Source organism: Thalassophryne amazonica, chromosome 19 (assembly GCF_902500255.1).
Source record: "Thalassophryne amazonica chromosome 19, fThaAma1.1, whole genome shotgun sequence".
Classification (NCBI taxonomy): domain Eukaryota; kingdom Metazoa; phylum Chordata; class Actinopteri; order Batrachoidiformes; family Batrachoididae; genus Thalassophryne; species Thalassophryne amazonica.
Genome location: NC_047121.1, coordinates 47,731,696 through 47,743,930, shown reverse-complemented (window position 1 = coordinate 47,743,930; position 12,235 = coordinate 47,731,696). Strand labels below are relative to the sequence as shown.

Here is a 12,235-nt window from a genome sequence, read left to right as displayed (position 1 = left end):
TACTTACAAGTTCCAGATAGAACAGATACAAACTTTATGAAATTTATGTGTATCTTTTCCATATGATATCATATCACCGGAGTGAAAAATGTTAATGAGAGGGATTTGTTTTGTGAAACTTGTATTAACATATTACAGGAGATAAAAGAGACAGAAAACGCCTCATGATTTGCAAATTACTTTATTCGGCGATTAAAAGGGTACAATGAACAGTTGCTGAGCTTGAAAAATTGAAACAATATCAAGGACAGGAAGGCGCACAGGGTCCCAGTTGGGTTCACAAGCAAACATCCAGCACTCATACCACCCCGCTTAATGTTACAGAGCGACCTCACGATACCTTGCCTTGCTGAAAATTACACCCAAATAACTGACTCCACAACCCTTCCCAGTTGGGGAAAGTGTTAAGATAGGGGCACAACGCATCCCTGACTGACTCCAGAGATCACTGGAAAGAGTTCAGAGTCTCTGCACAGCACTCACAGTTCTGTCGTAGAGGCCAGCCATGATATCCACTAACGTAGCGGGACTCCCACAAATCCTCAGGGTGTTCAGAGCTTGCATATCTGGAGGACATCCTGGAGCTCTCCTCTGTCAGCTGACACCCACAGCCAGAGCTCACATGCTCAGGGGATCATCTTGGGTGCCATCCCTTGTGCTGGCTCACAGCAAAGGTTAGAGGTCCTTGCATCGTTTCTAGTTCCTGGGTGACCAGCTTAACGCACCACATTCATGCAACTATGTTTTGTTTCCTCTACGTGGATCCTGTTTAATGAACTTGACAACAACATTAATTAAGCTTGGGTGTGTATAATGTAACAGAACCCATGATGAAAGAATAATAATAATAACCAGATTTATTTTTTTTTTTTATGTGTTTCAGTGTTGCACTAATTTGGTAAGAAAATCTGAGATAATTAAGTGTGAAAACATGCAAAATTATAATAAACCAAGAAAGGTGGTGGAGGGTGCAAAAACAAACATTTTCACTGCATTGTAAATCTACTCAGCTGTTATTGTAGCACCATGCAGGATTCATAGGTGGGAACAATGTATTTGATGTTTGGGAAGGCGTTCTCTCCTCCATAGTGCTCAAACATTTCCAGAGTTTCCTGGATCAGATCACCGATGTTCTCTCTTTTCTGTTGGCTGTAGTCGATGCCATCTCCGGTGTTGACTAGTGGTGAAAAAAATACAAAAAAAGAGCGAGAGAGAGAGAGAATGAGAAAAAAAAAATTAAGAGTAGTTTGTATTTTAGCTCAGTCTGGATCATCATAATTCAGCACCTGTGGTCATGTTGTGCTACATAGCAGGCAAATGCCATCTTTCTAAATTACTGGTACTTAAAACCAAATACAACCCCTGGCAAAAATTATGGAATCACCGGCCTCAGAGGATGTTCATTCAGTTGTTTAATTTTGTAGAAAAAAAGCAGATCACAGACATGACACAAAACTAAAGTCATTTCAAATGGCAACTTTCTGGCTTTAAGAAACACTATAAGAAATCAAGAAAAAAAGATTGTGGCAGTCAGTAACGGGTACTTTTTTAGACCAAGCAGAGGAAAAAAATATGGAATCACTCAATTCTGAGGAAAAAATTATGGAATCACCGTGTAAATTTTCATCCCCCAAATTAACACCTGCATCAAATCAGATCTGCTCATTGACATTGACCCTATGCCATGACATTGACCCTATGTGTCTTTTTGCAAGGAATGTTTTTGCAGTTTTTGCTCTATGGCAAGATGCATTATCATCTTGAAAAATGATTTCATCATCCCCAAGCATCCTTTCAATTGTCCAAAATATCAACATAAACTTGTGCATTTATTGATGATGTAATGACAGCCATCTCCCCAGTGCCTTTACCTGACATGCAGCCCCATATCATCAATGACTGTGGAAATTTACATGTTCCCTTCAGGCAGTCATCTTTATAAATCTCACTGGAAAGGCACCAAACAAAAGTTCCAGCATCATCACCTTGCCCAATGCAGATTTGAGATTCATCACTGCATATGACTGTCATCCAGTCATCCACAGTCCTCAATTGCTTTTCCTTAGCCCATTGTAACCTTGTTTTTTTCTGTTTAGGTGTTAATGATGCCTTTCGTTGAGCTTTTCTGTATGTAAATCCCATTTCCTTTAGGCGGTTTCTTACAGTTCGGTCACAGATGTTGACTCCAGTTTCCTCCCATTCGTTCCTCATTTGTTTTGTTGTACATTTTTCGATTTTTGAGACATATTGCTTTAAGTTTTCTGTCTTGACGCTTTGATGTCTTCCTTGGTCTACCAGTATGTTTGCCTTTAACAACTTCCCATGTTGTTTGTATTTGGTCCAGAGTTTAGACACAGCTGACTGTGAACAACCAACATCTTTTGCAACATTGCGTGATGATTTACTCTCTTTTAAGAGTTTGATAATCCTCTCCTTTGTTTCAATTGACATCTCTCGTGTTGGAGCCATGATTCATGTCAGTCCACTTGGTGCAACAGCTCTCCAAGGTGTGTTCACTCCTTTTTAGATGCAGACTAACGAGCAGATCTGATATGATGCAGGTGTTAGTTTTGGGGATGAAAATTTACAGGGTGATTCCATAATTTTTTCCTCAGAATTGAGTGATTCCATATTTTTTTCCTCTGCTTGGTCTAAAAAAGTAACCGTTACTGACTGCCACAATCTTTTTTTCTTGATTTCTTATAGTGTTTCTTAAAGCCAGAAAGTTGCCATTTGAAATGACTTTAGTTTTGTGTCATGTCTGTGATCTGCTTTTTTTCTACAAAATTAAACAACTGAATGAACATCCTCCGAGGCCGGTGATTCCATAATTTTTGCCAGGGGTTGTAGACTGACTCCATTTAAAATCATCTCTTTACGTGTGAGCACAATAGTTTTGGCAAAGCTGTTTAGTGGAATGAGTGAGACTAAAGGCTTGGTGGACTTCTGGAATACTTTTTAGTGTAGAGCTCATTGTCATACATAACCATCTAATGCCACAACTGCAAAGTGAAATAAATGAAGTGAAATTATTAAATAGGGAGTAGCTGAATGTCTCTTGTTGAGAAATGTGAAAAACTGGCTTATTTTTGAGTACCCAAAAGCTACAGAGCAAGGCTACACAGCTAGCCAACTAAGAAGCAACAGTTAGCTGGATAGTAAACAGTCATTGAAATATCCAGCTAACTGCAAACTATTTCAATAATAACAATAATGATAATAACAATAATAATAACAATAATAATGTGCATCCTAGGTGGTCACCGTTTGAAACCTTAGTCTGGGAAGGTGTCTGTCTGTGATATTCTGTCATTATGTCGTTGTCTTGTTTCAGAAGTGGGATTTTCAAGATGTCTGACAATTCTTGTTTTTTTTCTGCCATAAACTTTGATGTACTTTGGTAGTCCCTTGCATTTCTGTGGAGCCTGTAACTTTATCATTCAGGCCTTGAAATCACCAGGATGTTTTCCAGAAGTGACAAAGTGGTAATGAAGATAGACTAGACTCGTGCTGACGTTTTTTTTTGTTTTTTTTTAACACAGTGCATGGCACAAATCTTGCAGATTATGACACCAAACCACAGCGCTACACCAGAACGCTATGTCATCAAACCGCACTAAGATCACAATCGCGAGTAACTGCTGGTTTATCATGGTTATACACTACCATTATAACAATAAACTATAAAACTGAAAAAAGCAATATATTACATGCAATTACTTGTGAGCTGCATTTTTTAAAAAAATAGGGTTTTTTGTTGTTTAATGGGATCGTCAGATACAAAATTTTGGCCATGTGACACATTTCTTGTGGCATGATCAAGCACACAAGTGCCTCAGGGTTCGAGGACCCCAACAGCTGGAGAAGGCCAAGGGGACACCCACATTTCACCTGGATGAAGCAGAGAGATGTGTCAGAGACCTGGACCCAAAAAGGTAGAACAAAAATGCAAGACTCTCTCAGGAGCGTTGTGTATAAAAAGTGTTTTACTGAGGATTCAAGCAGAGGTCTGTACACGAGAAAGCAAGCCAAAATCAGCAACACTTTCCAAAACATGAGACAACAATGAGGTCAAAAACAGGCAAGGGTTATGGCTAAGCAAAAACAGACAAGATCAAGAGCAAGGAATAAGGCTGGAATGATGACGCAAGGAACAACGAACTGGCAAGGCACGGGTGTGAGCAGAGGGCTTAAATAACAAGAGTGATTGTGGTAAATGAAGAACAGGTGTGGAGGAACAACCAGGAAAAGGGCGTGGCAAACAAGGGGAACAAGACACACCCAAATCCCAACCACCTGACAAGAGAGTGCAGTTAACAAAACACCAAGCAAACCACCACCTGAACATAATGACCAGACATAGCCACCCCACATGTCAAGATGGTTACTTTTGAAACATGGGGATGGACCATCCTGCCATCCAGTATTCAAGGTGGTTCTCTGGTGTGGTGGATGCGGTAATGCGCAGCACCAGCACATGCTTCCTGACTTGACCTTTTCTGTTCTATAGCAGAAAGAGTAAACCTGACAGGAATGTACCATAAATTGGACCGTACTGTGACCTTGAAACGATAATTCATACTGGACTGTGTGCACCACTATTACAGGCCGTGACATTCCAGGACGAGTATCTGTGAAAGTGAAAACAGGGCTTCATCATGAAAATGTACAAGTCATGTTAAAGGAGCAATCTGGACAGGAGATAAAACACTCAGTCAGTGATAATACAGCAAGGGACCTGCATAAAACTGCGGTCCAGGTTGGGAAGTTATCAAAAAATATTCCTGAGCTGTCTAGCATCCACACATTCCAGCATTTCACCAGTGGATCCACACTAACACACACACACACACATAGAAATTCTGACTTTATCTGTGCCAGCAAAACTGCCAATCTCACGCCGCTGCAGTGAGGGCTGGAAACACTTTGCGGAGGGAGGTAAATACGAGACACACCCCAGTGTGTTTGCAGGAAATGTATTTTAATTAAACCTGCTTCCTATTTCTTCAGCCGGTAAAACTAAACAAAGAAAAAACTGTGACAAGTTCATTCATAACACAAACGTCAGATGACCAAAAGCAATCTTCAAATTTGGAGGAACTCTCACTTTAAACTGTTAAGTGGAAGAGAAGAGTTTATCATGAAATTTACCCCCGGCATGTTTTGGGGACTGTTCAATCCTCCTCTCTCAGGTCTAATTAGAGATTAAATCTCTCTCCCTTGTGTTTAACCCCGTCTTTTGATCTTTCTCAATCTTTTGTAATCTCTCATCCTCCTTGTCAGATTCGACTTTGCTTTGCCGCCTCTCCTCGCGTTTCAACCCATCCGCAGCCGCCTCATTAAAACACAGAGAGAGAGCCGGTTCCATAAAGTTGGCCGTTAAGCAGCAGCACGTCTTCACTCTGCTGTTTTACATGAAGATGACGGGAGACTGTTCTCGTGCCGCGCTTTGACCACCGGTTAGCCAGCACACAGTATGTTTTTAACAGCCTCAGCTATATTTAGCAGTCATCTGCTGTGTTCGTTTGAGGACAAAATAAAAACGATAAGTGTAAAGTCTAAGAAATGCTGCTTGAAAGAAAAGCTCTTGTTCTTTATGTAAACTAACATTGGGTCTATCCCTGAACACAGCTAGTAAGCAAAAAGCTAATTAGAGACAACACAGAAACATCAGAGCATGGCAATAAAAGAAAAAAAAGGAGAGAAACCCAAACCCAGAATCCTGTTACACAAAAAAGATATCCAACACAAAAGTGTCAAATCTTGCAGTTCCTTGAATGGCCACTTGAGGCTGGCTCCAAAAGTGAGTCACTCCCAACAGACGCAACATTGAATTGTCCAAATTTACAGCAGAAATAAACAAGTTTTGATTTCAACTGTACAGAAGGTAAATGTTTTTTATCCGCATGGGTTTAAGCCATTTTAAGGCATAAAATTATAAATAATTAGGGGAGTAGCCACTTTTGAGTGACAGCTAGTGTGCTGGTTCGGCAGGTCCAGGGCGCCACTTGCCGTGTTTGTCCTTTCTGACCATTTTATCACAAATATCTGTGATAACGTGGCTTGCGGAGCGGTTAATTGTAGTAAGGGCACTTTTAAGATGTTTGTGCTCCAGTATTTTAGTGTGATCTAATTTGTATGTTGGTAAATGTTCTGCATTTATATAGCACTTTTCCATCTATATCAGGAGCTCAAAGTGCTTTACAACGATGCCTCGCATTCACACAGACACACTCACATCGTTATCAGGGTGCTGCCATACAAAGCACTCACTATACACCGGGAGCAACTTGGGGATTAAGGACCTTGCCCAATAGGGTGGTCCTTATTTTGCAGTTTTAAAATTGAACCTCCTGACGCCCTGAATAGGTTCCAACTGATGAGAAAACGTGCTGTGTAAAATTTTGTTTGTATAAATAAATTTTTAGAGGTAGCGCAAAACCACTGAAATTTTGCTATTTTCATGCCATACAATAAACTAAAGCTTGAAAAATCACCTGTGGAGGCCATCTTGAATTTCTAAGTGAGCACCAGGAGGATTCATCAGGACTTTTGATATGTTGTTTAGGATGGGTTGGGGCACCATTAAACTTTAGTTTGTATAGCGTTATATCAGAAAATAACTAAATTTCAATGCTTTTGATCTACCGCTAAAAATTAATTTCTACAAACAAAATTTTACACAGCATCAATTGGAACTTATTCAGGGGGTCAGAGTATTAAATTTCAAAATGCTGCAAAATAAGGACCACTCTATTGCCCAAGGGTCCATAGTGATTGTCCAGCCAGACTGGGGTTTGAACCGAGGAGCCTCTGGTCTGAAGGCCACTGCTTAACCACTAGACCATCAGCTCCCCTTTAGTACCATAAGCAGTAATTAACAGGTATCCAAAACTTGTTGATGTTAGCACCCCTGTTACTCCACAGTTACTGAGACAATTTTCTGGTCATACTTTTTAACATCTGCACCCAAACCATGCATTATGAAAACTACCACTCAGTCCACAAAAATGCTATAATCAAACACCTGAGCTAAGATTACTTAGCTTTAGCTCATTTGGTAAGTATAAGATGGGGGTGCGTTCAGGCTTTATTTGACACATTGGTCTTCCTCTGTGTCTTAACCAACCCTGTCTCACGGCAGTTTGAGATGGCATTACGAAAAGTCAATTTATCTATGAGTTTGTGATATCGTCACAAAAATGGGGTGCTTTCGTGACGGGGGCGCAAATTAATTTTGTGACGGGGCATGAAATGCGGGGTGACATGGGGGGTCTGGGGGAGCTTATGGTTAGGGTTAGGGAAAGAGAGACACTTACGCTATGGCTATGGTTAGAGTTAGGAGAAGGGAGAGGATTATAAACAGCAAAATAAAAAAAAACGTGTCACGAAAAGTGCCCCATTTTTTGTTATGGGGCATGAAAAAATGGGTTGGTCGGAGTCAGGCACTGGCAAGATGGCAACATTTGGAACAGTCCCATTAGTGCTTCAAAGCTGTGCTTCAGAAAACCTACGGGAGACTTCACGGAGAGTTTGCCTACTATACTAGTCTATGGCAAAACAATCCCAAAAGTGAGGAATGCTGTGATGAGTGTGTTTGGGACAGCTGTGAAAAACAGAAGTCAGTTCATTCTTACAGTGTGTTTCACATGCACAGTGTGTGCACATGTTGGTGTGGCTTCAGAGCGAGACCCACAGAGAGTCGAGCCTCTGTTAGTGTGGAAATGAACAGCCAACACCGTCCCAGAGGGAGAGTCTGGCCTTCAGACAGTGAACACGGGGAGCAGGGCAGTGCAGCTTTGGGAGCTGGGAAAAGCTCAGACCTGTTTACTGGGGCTCTGGGGGGCTCAGAGGTCCTGCATGAGGGAACTGAACTGTGGCTACACTGAATGCTCCAGTGTTTCTGTTGCTGAGCTGCCGAGAGGCCATCAGCATCAAAGGGAGCGGCCAGAAGAGTTTGCAGTGATTCTCAATATTTAAAGAGCAGAGAGGGAGAAATGTGTTTGTTTTTTTTTGGGGGGGGGGGGGGGGGGGGGGGAGTTAAAAGCTGCCTCTGCAAATGTCCTTCAGTAAAAAATAAAAACCTTCTCTCTCACTTCTGCTTTTCACTTAGTTTCTTGAGTTTGGCAATATCCGCAACCCTGTACCCTGCAGACCAAAAAATAAATAAATAAAAATCTCTAAAAGAATCAGAATAAAATCTCCCACCCTGTGAACAGAGAGCGGGGCCCCAGCAGTTGCCTGTCTGTTCCTCTGAGGATGATGCAGTCGATACGACCACAGAGGAAAATATTTTCAGGGCAGTGACATTTGCTGCACAGAATGCAAAGAAGAAGGGAGGTGGCACAAAAACATGCTTTATTCCACTTTACTCCTGCTTTTCATGCTGAATCCTGAGGATGAAGGGCAGTGTTTATCACCAAAACCTGATCGACTGACCGCCCCGCGGACATATCTGACTGACTTCCTCGGGATCTGCTGTGAATTCTGAGAAACAATATACAAACAACAGCTGCAGCGTCCCTCCTCCGCCCATCTTCCTCCATCCCTCGTTCCCCACAGTCCAAAGCAACCTGTCTTCCCACATCAAGCTAAAGACAAGCAGTCGCAGATGCAATCTATGCTCAGAATCCCCCCCCAAACTAATTCCAAACATATCTACAGCTGGAACAGAGGATCCATTTACTCTGTGCTAAACCGCTCATAATTTCTTACAATTTCACTTCTTACTTCAAAATTGTAACATAGTTGTAAACTATCTGTGATTAAGCTCACAAAATACTACTACAATACTAGTTGCTTGTGTGTATGTGACACTATGTTCTTGCTCTTTTAGACTATAGAGAACTATTTTCACATAGTCGTTGTTAGCAACAGCTACCAGGTTAGCCAATATTAGCAGCACAACTTGATAAACAACACATTACTCTGTGTTTTACACTACACTACAGCAACACATCCACAGACAGCTGAAGGACAATATTGCACGTATGACTTATAAAACTGAGCACAAAAAAAGTCTGGGGTGCTAAAAAAACCTGTAAAAACTACAGTTTTTATTATTGTTGCTTGGAGCAGCCATCTTGGATTGTGAACTTGAGATATGTGGAGTTTGACCGAGGTGATGAGTTGGAATTACGACCTTGGGGTGCATTCGAATTGAAACGTCCTGCTTGTTACTGGGGAATTATGACCTCTGAGTGCAACTTGAACGTGCCATTATTACTGTGGAGATTTCTCACTGCGGCTCGCATGTGTGTGTGTGTGTGTGTTTGTGCGCACTGTGTGGTGATAATCCTGTCAGGGTTCCTGGTTCCTGTCAGTGGACTGTGGTGATAAATCGAGCAAGATGCACAATTCAAGAGCTCCTTCAACAAAACGTCAACCCACCAGCATTGTTTCTAATCAACTCACTACTGATTGTGGAAGTTACTTATGAAAGCAGCTTACAAAGAACTCCCCCAAAAGACAACAAGCCTTTGATCAGAGGAGCTGGGAGCAGAAGAAAATCAATGTATGCTGCAGATCAAGGGCCAGTTGTATAAGAATGCACAAAAAATAAAACCCATATAGAAACACATATTTATAAAAGAACATGATCGGAATGCGTGCATTAAATGCGTACTTCAAAGCTGATACAAGTTTTTTTTTTTTTGGGGGGGGGGGGGGGGCAGGGAGATGGTGCTCATAGCTTACTGTGAGCACTGTTTAATAGATACATTTCTGCACTGTTCTTTTTGTTGCCACACTGGTGGAGCAGGAAAAAAAAATCCATAAAGTTGTTTGAGGGTGTGTCTGTGGGGAGGGAGTGGTTACTACGGGGAGTGCAGACCTGGCTGGGGTATGTGTGCATGTTTACACAATCATTCAGATGTACAAAGCAGAGCCATGCATATAGTATGCATGATTTTACTTTAAATGAATAATATACATTTCTGTCTGTGCAAACGCAGAGTTTTAAATCTTGAATCTACAGAATCTACAGAAACTTTTGCATCTGGTCCTTTTTTCATCAGCATGTTGTTTGGCTTGAAAACAGGACTATGGGAATGCAGGTTATGACTATGATGAAATAGCTGGAGTTCCAGGAATACTTTGTGCAGATGCTGACTGTGGTTGCATAATTGTTCTGAAGCGAGCGTATGTATACTTCCTGTCGTATCGCTGATCCACACAGTGGGAGATGTTTGTTGAGTTACCATACTTTCCAACCCAATTTTTCTTCTTTTTTTGTCTCTGAATCATTATAAAGAAACATATTGTTGGTCCTATCTTCATGGTGGGCAATAAATAAATACATTTTTAAAAAAGTGTTTTTTGGGGGGCATGTCCTAGTACAAACTGCTGGGCGTAAAGGAGTTGTTAACGTTTCACATTATGCAGGAGCATTTCATAGGCAGATGGCCACCTCACTGAGTTTATTCTGCTCAAGGTTTCTTCCTGTTAAAAGGGAATTTTGCCTTTCTATGGTCACTAATGTGCTTGCTCATGAAGTGGATAAGGTTTGACTGAGATTTTTGGGTGTTAGAATGACTCCAGTCGTGATTTGAACGAAAGGATATTTGAATTTGTAGCACAGACTTGGAAAAACAGGCAGCATGGTGGCTTAGTGCCTAGCACTGTTGCATCACAGGATGAAGGCTGTGGGATCACTTCCCACCTGGTCTTTTTTGTGTGGAGGTTGTGTGTTCTCTCCTGTGTTTGCGTGGGTTCCCTCTGGGTGCTCTGGCTTCCTCCCACTGCCAAAAACATGCAGGTTAGTTGAATTGGAAACTTTTAATTGTCTGTAGGTGTGACTGAGGGTGTTTGTTTTTCTGTCTATATGTCGGCCCTGCAGTTGACTGGCGGCCTATCCATGGTGTTTCCTGCTTTTTGGCCAATCACTGCTGGGATAGGCTCCAGCTCCCCCTGACCATTAACTGGAATAAATGGAGTATAGAAAATGAATGACTGTTGGAAAAACACCAAAACTAAAAGATGCATAGAAACAGTGTAGGTCCTGATCACTTCTTTCTCTTCTCTTTGAGACACATTTAGACTTTTTAATCCAGCTTCCAAATCTCTTCTGTAAACGTATGACTCATAGCAGACGTGTTTTTTTCTTGCTATAGTTGCAGTTTCTCACAAATAAACTTAAGTTGGAGCTGGGGAGCAGTAACACTCCCTTGAGAATGCATATTTGAGATCCACTCTGATAACATGGTGTGAAATGCAGTCCAGTTACATTTAAACGCATTCCTGATGTATCTGGACTGTGACAGGGAGACGGTGAGATGTTGGGTGAAATAGAGGGTGTGTGGATGTGGGGGAAGTCGAGGTGATCTGCTGGTGGAGGCCTGTGGTTAACAGCATGGCTCTAATTAAAACGGCCTCACAGTCTGCTGTGTGGCAGGTCTCTCATAAAGACTCACACTCTGCCAGAGAGGTGAGAGAAACCAGTTGCGAGCTTCTGCAGCACATGTGTGTGAGCGAAAGGCTGGTGCATAAAAAACACCACATTCGTGTGTTTGTCTGAGTATACGCTACATCCCTCATGTCATCATGTGACAAGGGCAAAAAAAAAAAAAAAAAAAAAGAGTGGGAAGTATCATAAATTAACACCGATTTTGGCTTGTAGTGGAAGAACAGAAAAAAATACTCATGGATAAATTAGAAATCAATCTTCCCTCTAAAATTTCTAAAGTAAATTATAGTGTACAAAAGTGGAAATGTGGTGGTGACCTGGTGGCCTAATCCAGTTGGGCAAAAGGCGGTGCACACCCTGGACAGGCTATTATCCAGAGATAAGCACCAGCCCAACGGGCCTCAGGCCAGTTACAAGACTTACTTTATAAGGACTTACTTCCACTTACGTGTTGTGTCAAATTGGGTTCAACAATGATTATAAAAATATAAAAATATTTATTTTCACATTTGTTTAAAATGTTATTTCAGGAAAACATCAAGATGGCTGCTTGGATTAATAGATTATAAGTAATGTTGCTAAATATGTAAACTAACTACAGAAACATTTAGAACCATTAAAAAATAAGATTGCTTGTGTGTTTGTTGGATATTTCCAGAGACGAACTACAAGACTTTAGTGCTATATAGGACCTGAGGTCCATCTGGTTGGTGTTTATCCCCAGATAGCGTGAAGTGGATGAGACTCCACGACACCAGTCCATCACAGGTTACTTCCCCAGCCAAGGTCTGTACTCATTTATAACTGGGTGGACTGGGACAATGCAAATGT

The 12,235-nt window shown here is 41.4% G+C and overlaps 1 protein-coding gene across 1 annotated transcript in view; it reads right to left on the bottom strand.

The window, feature by feature from the left end:
* Positions 1–246: 246 nt before the first annotated feature.
* pacrg (PARK2 co-regulated) overlaps positions 247–12,235 on the bottom strand; it is a 348,747-nt gene continuing 336,758 nt past the window's right edge. Inside the window, exon 5 of the mRNA XM_034159429.1 lies at positions 247–1,177. Within this exon, the coding sequence (XP_034015320.1) occupies positions 1,014–1,177 (164 nt within the window). The 3' untranslated portion in view covers positions 247–1,013. The remainder of the gene's footprint in view (positions 1,178–12,235) is intronic.